We start from the raw sequence: 14,398 nt of genomic DNA, 5'->3' as shown, positions 1-14,398 counted from the left end.
AACCCCCTCCTCTTTCGTTCTCACCTTTCATTTTTTGGGGACCACACCCTTCTCAGAAACACGCATGGCTGTAAAAGTACAAATACTGAGCAATTACTGGGGAGGGAAGGTAGACTGACAGGAAGGTCTGTGATGAGTGATAATCTTTGATACTTTGACAATCATTAAGGTGAGTTTATTGAGCGCACGGTTAAATGTGCCTGAGGCAGAGGGGGCCCCACTGCAGTTTCACTTTACTCTCATTGCATAAAGGGATTGTACAATGCAACTAGTTAGCGCTGTCAGTCAGGCTGTGTCTCTGAAGTGGGTTTTGCTGGTTCTATTGACATGCTGTGAGGGTCCTCTGGGTAAAAAGAGAGAAGGTAAACACATGCAGTCCACGCTTATGGAGTAGAGACTGACACAGCAGTCGACATCTAGAGAGCAAAAAAAAAACACCCCCATATAAGAATACAAAGATTTTAAGCCATAAAAATACTAAAGGATTTCATATCCGCCTTGTCTGAAAATGACAAGTCCTGTTAGAGTAAGACCATCAATGGCAGTAGCATAGCAGGTTGTTAAAGCATACCATACATAAGACCATGCTAATTACTTCTGGTGCTGTTGTCCAGTTTGTTTGCTTGATACATTTCAGCTTTTGTGGAGGTATTCTATCATTCTGAGTATAAGTACATATGCAGAAGAATAGGTCAAGAATCAAATATAAAAGACAACAAAATGGTTCTAGATGACGTATATGCTGCGTATAACATAAATGGATCAAAATTCATTCATCAAAAACCTGCAAGTCAATGTCCTTACTGCCTCAGCTCCTGCAAACCCTTTCTCTATTTATCTGAATCTTTATTCTTCTCTTCTCAGATCTTATTCTAATAATTTCTCTAGAACTGTTTTGTTTTGCTCTGTGACTCTTGTGTCACCTATCTGTGCTCCTTCCAACACACTCTCACAACAATAGAAAATACCAGATCTTTGAGGAAAAGGTAGTGTGAAAATAAAAATAAATATGCAAATAAATAAATCATCAAACAAAACACAGCAACAAAACCTTAAAAAAATTAAAGGTGGACTGAACTATAAGCTGCTACTAACATAACTCAGATAAATACGAGTTGAATAATTCTGACCTCAATATAGTTTGCACAACAGCTTATATTGAGTACAAAATTATACAACTGTCCATACAAATTATTTGAATTTATATCAATATTTATACATTGATATTTACACAGCACAAATACATTCTCCCAAGTGTTACATAACTAAAGCTCACATCTTTCACTTAAATTATTCCCATATAAGATATAGATCTATAAATAAATATATTTAAGTAGTTTATCCATGTTTGGTAGAGTTTCAAGTTTTTCCCTTGTCAGATCACGTGAGTGCTAGCTTGCGGCCACGTGCGGTCGAATATAGGCTTGGTAGTAACTGACTCTGTGAGAGCTTTGGTGAATCGTCCTTGACGACGAGGAGCAGCTCCACTCCAAAGTCAGCCGCTAACTGGAATAGCTATACATCACATCAAAACGAGCACCCCTTCCCATTTCCTCTAGGCCACTCCTTTAGAAAAGGAATGGCAGATTCATTGGTCAGCTCACAAATAAACAGACAGATAGACAGTTAGAGGAGTGTGGAATTGTGGGTAGCTGTCAGGGCCCACATGCTGTAATTATAATTCCCCCGCCTGTAGAAAAGGAAGTGAGAGAAAAAGAGAGAGAATTACAGAAATGTTGCTAGTAAACTTTGTGAAGTAAAAAAGAATAATCAGATATAAATATATAAATATGCAGAAGAAGTATCAAAGTTATCAAAAGTATCGAAAGTAACATTTCACTTAGTATATAAAGCACTGTTACTGCTGTCACCGTCAGAGATCATCACAAGAACAGATGAATGCTTATTTCCTTGTTTTTCTTGTCTAAAATGATGAATGGATGTATTTATGGTTTTTAATTGTACGCACTTTTTGCTGTGTGTGTTATGTTCCTCATCCAATCACTGCAGGCCCACACATCCAATCACTACAGGCCCACACATTTACAAGTTCCCTCATCCAATCACTACAGTCCCACACATTTACAAGTTCCCTCATCCAATCACTACAGGCCCACACATTTACAAGTTCCCTCATCCAATCACTTCAGGCCCACACATTTACAAGTTCCCTCATCCAATCACTACAGGCTCACACATTTACAAGTTCCCTCATCCAATCACTACAGGCCCACACATTTACAAGTTTCCTCATCCAAATCACAACAGGCCCACACATTTACAAGTTCCCTCATCCAATCACTACAGTCCCACACATTTACAAGTTCCCTCATCCAATCACTACAGGCCCACACATTTACAAGTTCCCTCATCCAATCACTTCAGGCCCACACATTTACAAGTTCCCTCATCCAATCACTACAGGCCCACACATTTACAAGTTCCCTCATCCAATCACTACAGGCCCACACATTTACAAGTTCCCTCATCCAATCACTACAGGCCCACTCATTTACAAGTTCCCTCATCCAATCACTACAGGCCCACACATTTACAAGTTCCCTCATCCAATCACTACAGGCCCACACATTTACAAGTTCCCTCATCCAATCACTACAGGCCCACACATTTACAAGTTCCCTCATCCAATCACTACAGGCCCACTCATTTACAAGTTCCCTCATCCAATCACTACAGGCCCACACATTTACAAGTTCCCTCATCCAATCACTACAGGCCCACACATTTACAAGTTCCCTCATCCAATCACTTCAGGCCCACACATTTACAAGTTCCCTCATCCAATCACTACAGGCCCACACATTTACAAGTTCCCTCATCCAATCACTACAGGCCCACACATTTACAAGTTCCCTCATCCAATCACTACAGGCCCACACATTTACAAGTTCACTCGATTCACCCTTTCAACCTATTGTCTGTTGTCTTTTTCCTCTCTTAACAGCAAGAGCTCACAGTCGAGACTCTTTTCGTTTGAGGTTTTTCATTTAAATTGAGAATGTTTACTTTTGTTGAGAGTAATGTTTTTGTAATGTTTTGTAAGGCGCTTTGGACAAAAGTGTCTGTTAAATACCTTAACCATATCCACTCATGTTCTCGTGTTTGCGTTTGCATGTTCACTCACTTCCACAGAGCTGTCAATCTTCCTCCAGGGTCACATCTAATTGGCGAAGGAAGTAGGCTCCTGATTGTACCCGCCCTGGTTATAGCCCCCTTCAGTGTAGCCGCCCTCCTGCCCATACTCGGGCTGGTAGCCCCCCTGGGAGCCGGCGTATTGGTCCTGCTGGCCGTACCCCTCCTGTTCGTAGCCCTGCTGGCCGAAGGAGTCCGGCGCAGGGGGTTTCTCGGCAGAGGGCGCGTAGGTGCCGGCGAAGGCTCCCAACCAGCCGGTCTCCTTGAAGATGAACCACAGGTTCCCTCCCCACAGGACCAGGTTGATGAAGCCAAACATCTAGAAGAGTGTTGAGGGTTGAGAAGACAGGTGATATCAGTGCTGTGTGTATATCAGTTTACTTTGTTTACGTTTATTCTCTCACATTTGTCTGGTGAAGTATAATTCTTGATCCAATCAAAGTAAATTCAATTAGATGAAATTCAGTAAGATTTGACAGAACCTGATTCGGTCAAATATGACACAATCAGATTCCATGAAACGCAAAAGCCATTAATGTTATTCATCTGGTGACTAAGGTTTTTTTTATTAGCCAGAATGAGCGATTTGATAATAATAAACAACAAATAAATGATCTTATTTATCTTAGCTGATTCTGAGTTACTGCTGTAATGCCTGTTATCACATGCCAGGTATACCGCATGTACGTATATATAAATGGACTGCATTTATATACGCTTATCTACTCATACAGTGCTCAAAGCGCTTTACAGATAAATGCCTCAGACATCTACCCATTCACACACTAATGGACGAGGCTATAATCTAAGGTGCCAACCTTCACGTCAGGAGCGGTTGGGGTTCAGTGTCTTGCTCAAGGACACCTCGACACTTGGTGAGGAGGAGTCGGGATTGAACTAGCAACTTACTGAACGACTCCTCACCTCCTGAACCACTATCATGTGTGTGTGTAATTAAAGTGTATATCTACTTTAGCATCACGTAGTGCAGCTGGTTGAGGAAGATGCTAACTTAACCAGAGTAACCGGTTCAACTCTCAGGGATAACACACATTGAGAAGTCAATGCATTTCTCACCTTCACCGTATGCTACTTTGTAACCGAGTAACTAAAAAATTGTATAATGTAAATCTATAGTAACATGATTGTGAGATAACACCCTGGACAGTGGACACACATAATATATAAAAAATAAAATAAAATAAAATAAAATAAAATATATTCCTCACCTTCATTGTACCTGGCTTTTGTATAACCACGTTAAGTAAATGACCACTCACTTGTGAATCTATACTACTGTATTGCATTATCAAAAGGAGCTATTGTAAGACCCCACATGATGGAGACACACTGCAGGAGTGGCTGCCTTGAACAACCCCTATAAAGCTCCTTTTAAGTAACAATATACAGCAATTTGACACTTTTTTAGGTATAGTTTTATAGGCAACTAGTTTTGGTACCATCCTCAAATTAATTTTGATAGCATATGGTCATGTGAAGGACAGATAAACATTTGTGTCTTTCCCACAAGCCATCCAGGAAATGCACTATGTAGTTCTGTGTTTCCTGGTTGGAACACCTTGCAAAAATGGACTAAATGTAAATGTGATGTGAGATAACAGCTTGGAGACACACCACAGACGTGTTGAGTCCAGACACCACTGGGTCGGCAACCTCGCGGCAGCGATTCTCCTCACGGTCGCAGGCGTCGATGAGCATCTTGACGTTGTCGGGGTCCGTGGCCGTCTTCACGTTCGATAGGCCTTTGGCCCAGGCGGCAGAGCTGACCAGCCAGAAGAAGGTGAACACTGCCGACACGATGAAGTCCTGAGAGGAAAGAGAATTACTTACACAATGACTGATGTTTCATAAGCACCACAGAGCTTTAATGAAACATACTTCAGCCAATGATTACCATGTTTGAAATATTAATATTATTATAATTAATAATAATAATAATAATATTAATAATTCATCATATTAATGAATAACTTTGCCCATTAGTTATTTTGTAATGTCACTGACATTAGGCCTTTGCTGAAGGAATGTCTTATTCATAGCTATATTAACCCCCTAATTATTATTGCTTTAAATATGCTATTTTTTACAGAGATATAAATCGAAGAAAGGAGAAAAAGGAAGAAAGGCAGAGAGGGTAGTAAAGTGCGACAGTGGAAGGAAAAGTTTGATCAGAAAATATCTGAAGGTGAGATAGGAGAAGAGGGAGTGAAGATGGACACTTACCGCCTGGGGACCCTTTCTGTTCTCCATGTACTTCTCCATGATGAACAAATACACAGCGAGGGCAGCCATGGAGTACAGGAAGGAGAAGACGGCGGTCGTGACGAAGAACTCGGCCGAGGAGGAGAAGTCTCCCTCCAGGAAGAGGCGCTCAGTCTTGCGCCCAGTACAGGTAGGAGCGTCAAAGTACACCTGGTGCAGCCTAGAGGGAGAGAACATGGTGAGACTTATGTGAGAACATGATGAAGCTTATGTGAGAACATGGTGAAGCTTATGTGAGAACATGATGAGACTTATGTGAGAACATGGTGAAGCTTATGTAAGGACATGATGAGACTTACGTACAGAGTCACTAGAGGTGGAGAACATGGTGAGACTAAGGGCCGAGATATGCTTCTACGACTGCGTTACTGTGCGGCCACGCAGTCGCTTCGACGGAGTGGTGAACCGTTTTGAAGTTCCATAAATTAGGCTTTACGTACAGGGGCAGCGCTGGAAATAAGGGGCCTCCTATAAGATCTCTGGTGCTGAAGTCTCAGAAAAGGAAAGAAACTAGACTAGTCTGGTACATTGCGGAGCCCCTATTCAGCCCTCCAGCCTTTAAAACATTTAAAAGGGTTCAAAACACTGCTTGCCAAAAGGGGTTCGTAATCCTTTCAGCGATAAAGGTTAATGTTTCTGGATAGGTAAAGAGTTTTTTCGTTTAGTGTACAGCCTGAAAGTGTCCAGTGACTTTTACATAAGAACAAGCTTATTTACAGGGGTATTATTTACTTCAAGAGTCTGGTGACTTTTGCAAGTAAACAAGCCTGTTTCTCACAGTGTTCATTACTTGTTCCTAAGAATCACTCAGAGGGATGATTCTAGATGATTCACTTCTGAGAAACAGACAGGCGTAGAGCTCTATGTTCTTGAGAGGAAGAGAACATTCCCAGACAGAAGCAATACACACAGCCTTGTGCAACTCAATTCATATGCAGTTAGCTTACACAAGCGTCTTTGCTGATGAGGACCTGATGGTGTGAACGTTGCACAATTTATGGGAGTCAGTCAGTGGGGGTGTGTGATGGAGATAATTACCAACCCCTTTTAATGACTTTAGAATATATGAATCAAGTGCCTTGTTTTAATAATGATCTAATATGCTTTTCTTTTAGCAGGGACATGGCTTTTCGGTGTTCCTGTGTATATGTGTAACTTTGATTCACTGGCGCCACTTATTGTTTTCTTGACCCTGTGAAAGTACAAGAAGCTCGGTCGAGAACCTTGTTTTGACTATGATGTCTAACACTTACGGCGTCAGCATTAGATACATCTAAGCATATAAACCTTGTGGTTTGTAAGTGAAATTGCTTCACTTTCATCCGTGTGCTGTGAGTGAGCCCAATTGCAATTGTTCTTGTTGAATAAATATACTGATTGACAACTCCGGAGTCCTGAAGTAACTAGGGTACATTTTCACCTTTCAGTGTGGATGTTAGTCTTTTTTCTATGTGACAAATGCGTCATAGATCTCAAACCAAGCCATCCAGACACTGCTTACACACACACACAGACACACACACATACACACAGGCACACAAACACACACTCACACACACACAGACACACACACACACACAGTCTGGTGTAGTCGTCATGTTTAATGTGTGACACTAACCTGAAAGGGTAGCCAAACTCCACCTCTAAGGCCAGGTCACTCTCTGATCGGTTCTTACACTCAACGCTCAGCTCGAACTTGCCCGAGTAGCCACCGCATGTGGCCATTGCAAAGATGGAAAACACCTGCGGAGGAGGTGAGAGAGAGAGAGAGAGAATTTTAAAATAAATCAACAGAGACAGATAGTGTGTCACAGTTAGTGAGGAAGAAAGAGAGGAAGACAGAGAGACAGACAGAGATACAGACAGAGACACAGACAGAGAGACATACAGACAGTCAGACAGAGTCAATCAGGCAGAGAGACAGACACAGTCACAGACAGACAGACAGAGAGACAGGGTGAGAGGCAGATAGACAGACAGAGAGATAGGGTGACAGGCAGACAGACAGACAGAGAGATAGGGTGAGAGTAAGGATGTAAAAGAGAGAATGGGGCGAAGGGGCTTGAGTCAGAGGGATGGAGGATAGACTGTGGGGGGGAGACAGAAGGAAACAGAGGGGGTCCTGCTGAAAATTGAGAGGGGGGGGATTGATTGAACAAGAATGAGGTGGTTAATTGTAAGGCCAGTAAGAAAGAAAATGTGCCCTGTGTGTTTGGAGCAAGAGAAAAAGAGAAAGAATGATCAATGAGAGAGAACACTAGCTAGCGGATTGCCATGATGAGAAAAAATGCTTGAAAATTGGGAGGGGGAGGATTAATTTTCTTATACGTCATGCTCCTTTATAAAAAAACAAACAAACAAAAGATTACTTTTCCTTCCCAGACTACATGAATGCAAGAAAAGCCTCTTATGCTTGTAGGTGGACATTTCTGCCAACAAACACCAGTAGCACGCATTCTCATCTTCTGAGTCCCGCCCTCCGAGGGCTCCACCAATCACAGCTCACTGCTGGCAACAGCACACACGGAACAAATCTGTGCTGCAACTGTTGCCATGGTTACCCCGACACCTAAAGCTGAGCATGTCAGGGAATAAAGGGTTTGGAATCTGCATGTCTTACTGCCGTGGCCCCTCCGTGATGTATTAAGTTTCAGCACGCATAAAGAATCCACACCTTAAGTACTGCAGTCCTAATGAAAAACACGCACATACACACATTCCTGCACACACATACTGAACACTCACTCACACACACACACACACACACACACACACACACACACACAAACACACACACACACACACATGCACATACACACACTCACACACACACATTCCTGCACACACATACTGAACACTCACACACACAAACACACACACACACGTGAACACATGCAAACACACACATACAAACATTCCTGCACACACATACACACACACACACAACACTCACTTGCGCACACACACACAATCAAACACACATTTATCAGCTCTTACAAAAATGCTCACACTTATAGCATATCTTCTTCGTGCCTTCCTCACACACACACACACATGAATTCACACACATACACACACTAGACACACACACACAGTTATCAACTCTCACAAAAACGCTCACACTTATTGCAGATCTTGTTTGTACCTTTCTCTCTCACACACACACACAAATGAACGCACACACACACACACACACACACACACACACACACACACACACACACACACACACACACACACACACACACAAGCACACAGAGAAGGGAGATTAGTTGGTGAGACTATTTTTACCACACCCTCCCTGCCCTGCAGGCGAGATCCAATTGAATGGAAAATCCGGCTATTAATCTGACTGAGGTGCTTCACCATCTGTCACTAAACTCTGAACTGATTTACCACACACCCACCCACACACACCCACCCACCCACACACACCAGGTCTAAATGGCTAATCCCCCCCCCCCCCCCCCCCTGTTGTTACACACACATACAGGTACACACCTTTGCACCATTGCATTCACTGGGGAGCTTTCAGACATAAAATAAATAAAACATTAAAAAAAGAAAACAGTTTCCTGTATCTTTTACAGTTCTTATAGATAAATTAGATATATGACATTATACACCTAGCTAGCGCAATGGAGCAGATGGGTGTCCTTTTAAAGCGACCCCCTTTTCTGTGCTTTTTATCGATCACAGCACTTCAAACAAAATGCCCCCGCCCCCGCCCTACCCCCACCCCTCTACAAACTGCACATTGATTTTCTCTGTGTGTGGGGTACATTGTATGTTCCAAATCACACACTACTGTAGTGTACTGAGGTGCATGCACAAAGATCTCCAATCAAAACAAGCTACATATTATGTACATACTACTTAATTATATTAACAAACATAGCATAGAAATAATAAATAAGTAAATAATAAAAACTAATTGAACATCTGCCTTGTCTGTCTATAAATCGGCAGTCTGAGCACTGTCCCAGGAGGTGTGAAGTAAAAAACAATCTGAGTTTCACCGTGCCCTCTCCACCTCCCCACCCCTGCCAACACACCCGAAGATGGAAGGCTCTAATCGCATCTGGCAGTCCAGCCGGTCACACACTACTGTAGTGTACTGAGGTGCATGCACAAAGATCTCCAATCAATACAAGCTACATATTATGTACATACTACTTTCATTAACAAACATAGAATAGAAATAATAAATAAGTAAATAATAAAAACTAATTGACCATCTGCCTTGTCTGTCTATAAATCGGCAGTCTGAGCACTGTCCCAGGAGGTGTGAAGTAAAAACCGATCTGAGTTTCACCGTGCCCTCTCCACCTCCCCACCCCTGCCAACACACCCGAAGACGGAGGGCTCTAATCGCATCTGGCAGTCCAGCGGGTCATCATCGGGTTTTAATTATGGTTATGAAAGAGCCGCGCGTGTGAATGGAGACAGGAGAGGAGAAAGAGGGTGACTCATCTGATAAAGTGACTAGGAAGGCCAGCAGAAGACTGTTACACACAGCCACAGAGATCGAGCCATTAGGACACATATCTCAAGCAATATGTTATCAACATTGCTCATATAGGCTTTATTTATATTAAAGGTACTGTATGTTTAATTATTTGGATAGTTTGAATTGTGCCAAAACCTATATTTCCATGTGAACACAATTCTGGTCTGGTTCTGTGAGCCAGTCTAATTCAACCCAATCAACATTAAAGAGAGACTCCCTTTTGAAGTTTAGCCAGCAATTTAACCAATCAGAGCAGGAGCTAAATTCACCGTCAGGGATTGGACGTCTAGGATGTCAGTCAAAAATGACCTTGTGATGGTCGTGCTGCGAACACACAGGAACAGCAAACTCTTACCCCGTATTTGTGAATGCTAGCGCACACCAACACCCTTATTTGCATGCACACACAACCACACAAAGATGCACACACCCACACCCACACACCCACACCCACAGACAAACAGACACACACACACACACACACACACACACACACACACACACACACACACACACACACACACACACACACACACACACACACACAAACACACAAACACAAACACACAAAGATGCACACACCCGATTACAAAAACTTCAACCAAGTAGGCTAGGACACCAATCTTGGTTTCTACCATTTATTTAAGTGAACTAAGTTCGTGCACCAACAGAGTTTCATGGAATGGCTTAATGGATTACCTACAGGTTTGGTGTCCTCAGCTAGCTGGTCAGTCCGACACAAGAAGCGCTCTCTGGAAACATGGAACACTTATTTTGGTTCCCTCTTAATTACGCTGCTGATTCCTGGTTGGAGGGACACTAGAAATGGTCTATGCCAGACCAATGCGATAAGATGGTTTTTACATACCTGGGATGAAGATTATTAATCACATAGTTATTTCGTTTATGTTTTAGCACACTGAGAAATACCAGGTGTATGTTTCAGGGTCTGTCTCGACATCTGTGTATTGTTTGATTTTTGTGTCTACCCCTTTTTTTTTAGAAATGGTGCTGGCCACCTCCTTTATATGTTCATTGTTCAGTCTAGGGGAAGTCTATTCTTGTCAGGTAGGTGCATGTACTGTAGATTGCTGATTAGTTTCCTCTGCTAAATGAGAGCAGGTTTTGTTTTTAGACTGCTGAATGTTGTCCCCTGTTTTTGAGAGCCTTGGCAGTTTTTTTTAACTTAGTTAGACTGCTGAATGTTGTCCTCTGCTGATAAAGGCTGGGCAGGTAATATTTTCAGTGAGATTGCTGATTATTGTCCTCTGCATTTTGAGAGGCTAAGCAGGTTTCCTGGATATTTTCAAATGATTAAATAATATAACTTTGAACACTTACTTACTCTGTCTCTGAGCTTTATGGCCAAACCCACATTTTGACAGAAACCCAAGGCTTCTTTTTTGGATTATATTGGTGCGGTGGGCAGAGGAAACAGTGCTAGTGCCGTTAGCAGGTATTAGCATATAAGCTAAGAGTTGTTTGACACTAGATATGGCATGAATCTGGCTATGATCAGGATCAGCCATTACGCTCATATTTACTAAATTATGAATAATTATATGATATTTACAAAAATATCATTTTCACAAAAATATGAATAATTATATAATATTTATGACATATAAACGTTATGACATGATTTAAGAATATGTGTATTATTTCCGTCAAAATGCTTTGTTATGTTTTCTTGAGTTTCCTTGAGTGGAGATCCAGTCCACAGTGTTTGAGTTGTTCTTCTCCACTTTTAGTAGATTATTTAAAATCACAAGATTTTTCCAAAGCACCACAATGTTCTTCTGTAAATGCTTTTAACATAAGTACTGCAGTACTGTCGATCAGATGGTTTGTATGAAACAGATCAGGCTAGTGAAACAACAGGCGAAAAGGCAGATGAGGCTTACTTTGATAATCTGTGTCCTTAAATCCAGGATTACCAAATGGCTCTCCAATTTGCAACGTTCACAAAAAGGTAAATCTGCCCCTGCCAAAAGGCCTTTTTAGTAAATGCAAACAGAAATGAGGGGGGCTAGATGGAGCACTACCCAACTGTTGGAAACCACAGTTATTTGCAGCTTGTTAATTTTTCCAAAGCGACTCACTGTAATTCAATTCAATTTTATTTATATAGTGCCAAAACAATAAAACTGTCTCAAGACACTTTATAGAGCCCAGTGCCTGGACCCCCTTAGCGCAGGCACAATTGCATCAGGGGAAAGGAAAACCTCCCTGTAATCAGGAAGGAACCTTAAGCAGAACAGTACAGATGCACAGTTTAGTCAGTATGTGTGCTCCCTGAGAATTAAACTCATTATATTAGCACTTGCTCCACCAGTTGAGCCACAGGTCTCCTCAGCACTGCAACAGCAATGTCAGGTGACAGATTTGATGAATAGATGAAAAGTCGAACTTTGACAGTCTCTCTTTGGAACAGTAGACTCTCAGTTGATCCTGGGCTGTGGTCAGATAGTCTTTTTTGCTTAGGTTCCTAACGGAGTGAAATAACCCTGAACTATCTAAGTGGCAGCCATTATAAGAACTGGCCGAATTCTTCTAAATGCTTAAGGAAGGTGCTTCAAGGCTTCCTCTCTTATTTCCTTTAGCATAGTGTGCACTGGACAGTCCTTTACGAAAGAAGGGCAATACAATTCCTTGCGACAGCAACATCAGATCCACATCAATAACATCCGCCATCTCATAATAGTGCAAGTGCAGTCAGACTCTAGTCCTCATGAATTGTCCTTCACATCTTTTTCTTGATCTCAAGATGTATTCCATGGAGGTCAAAGAAAAGTGGTTAGAATAAGACATAGGACATAACAGCCCTTGTGGTAGTTTCTTTTTTTTTTGTTGTTGCTGTTTATTGAATCATTTGGTTCACCTGTTTCTAGTTTCCTTGTTAAAGTATTGAGAAGCCCCTGTGTTCCCTCAGTCCTCTGCTCTGTCATTGTTTCATGTTTCTTTTTTCTTTTTTTAAGTAAAGCTTGTCCTTCATGTTAAAAACTCTGCCTTGGAGTCCTTTCATTTGGGTTCTACCTTCGTTAAGAGTGACTACTGTAACACGCACACCTAACACTGCTGCTTCTGATTTACCTTTGTTAAGCGTGACACTACTGTAACACGCACACCTAGCACTGCTGTTTCTGTTCTTGCTGCTGTGGCTGCTTATGGCCAATCCTCCGTCCGCTGCAGCACCCCTGGTCCACCTGTCTGTGTGCTAGTCTCTGTCTATGTGCTAGTCTCTGTCTGTGTGCTAGTCTCTGTCTATGTGCTAGTCTCTGTCTGTGTGCTAGTCTCTGTCTGTGTGCTAGTCTCTGTCTGTGTGCTAGTCTCTGTCTGTGTGCTAGTCTCTGTCTATGTGCTAGTCTCTGTCTGTGTGTGAGTCTCTGTCTGTGTGTGAGTCTCTGTCTGTGTGCTAGTCTCTGTCTGTGTGCTAGTCTCTGTCTGTGTGTGAGTCTCTGTCTGTGTGCTAGTCTCTGTCTGTGTGTGAGTCTCTGTCTGTGTGCTAGTCTCTGTCTGTGTGCTAGTCTCTGTCTGTGTGCTGGTCTGTGTCTGTGTGCTAGTCTCTGTCTGTGTGCTAGTCTCTCGTGTGCGAGTCTATGTCTGTGTGCTAGTCTCTGTCTGTCTGTGAGTCTCTGTCTGTGTGCTAGTCTCTGTCTGTGTGTGAGTCTCTGTCTGTGTGCTAGTCTCTGTCTGTGTGTGAGTCTCGGGGGACCTGAGCTTCCGTCGGTTTGGTTTGGCAGGCTCCAGCACTTTAGCGTGCGCAGCAGTAAATAAGAGCAGAGCCGTGGATTCTTCTGAAACTGCAAACTGAGGCAACACCCATCCCAAGACCACCAGTGCAAGCCAAAGAAGGCACATTTCTCACCCCAGCTGGCTGTGAATTAGACCACCAGTTTAGCAACTGCAGATGGGGAGTGGTTAACAATGATTACATTTACACTCTTTAACCTATCTATCATTTACACTCTTTAACCTGCTGTCTCACATTTACACTCTTCAACCTGTCTCTCCTCCCTTTAACCTGTCTCTCATTTCGTTCCTTAACCAGAGTCGTAAATTTGTAACAGCCATCAAGAGACTCTTGTGAAAGGAGAATAAGCTGATCCGAGTGTCACAGGAGTGACTGGTGTAAGGTTTAAAAGGTTTGCTGTGTTTTTGTGTCCCAAGGCCTACTGGGTGGGAGGTCTGCACATAAAGGAAGACTACATGGATAGAGAAGAAGACACAAGTGACAGGAGTGACAGGTGGACAGAGCGGGACGGAGAGACAGGAAGCTAGAGAGAGAAAGACAGAAAGACAGAGCAACAGAGGCATTGAGGGAGACAGGGATATCGAGAGGAGAGACAGGTGGACAGAGAGACAGGCAGAGAGAGAGAGACAGAAAGGCAGAGCAACAGAGACAGTGAGGGAGACAGGGACATTGAGAGGAGAGACAGGTGGACAGAGAGA

The 14,398-nt window shown here is 42.6% G+C and overlaps 1 protein-coding gene across 1 annotated transcript in view; it reads right to left on the bottom strand.

Moving 5' to 3' along the window:
- Window positions 1-3,181: 3,181 nt before the first annotated feature.
- sypb (synaptophysin b) overlaps window positions 3,182-14,398 on the bottom strand; it is a gene marked incomplete at both ends in the record, with an annotated part of 21,191 nt that continues 9,974 nt past the window's right edge. Inside the window, 4 exons of the mRNA XM_080832541.1 lie at window positions 3,182-3,472; window positions 4,789-4,980; window positions 5,398-5,596; window positions 7,055-7,179. Coding sequence (XP_080688667.1) covers window positions 3,182-3,472; window positions 4,789-4,980; window positions 5,398-5,596; window positions 7,055-7,179 — 807 coding nt within the window. The remainder of the gene's footprint in view (window positions 3,473-4,788; window positions 4,981-5,397; window positions 5,597-7,054; window positions 7,180-14,398) is intronic.

Source organism: Sprattus sprattus (genome assembly GCF_963457725.1).
Source record: "Sprattus sprattus genome assembly, chromosome: 2".
NCBI classification, from domain to species: domain Eukaryota; kingdom Metazoa; phylum Chordata; class Actinopteri; order Clupeiformes; family Clupeidae; genus Sprattus; species Sprattus sprattus.
This window is presented reverse-complemented; position numbering and strand designations above follow the sequence as displayed.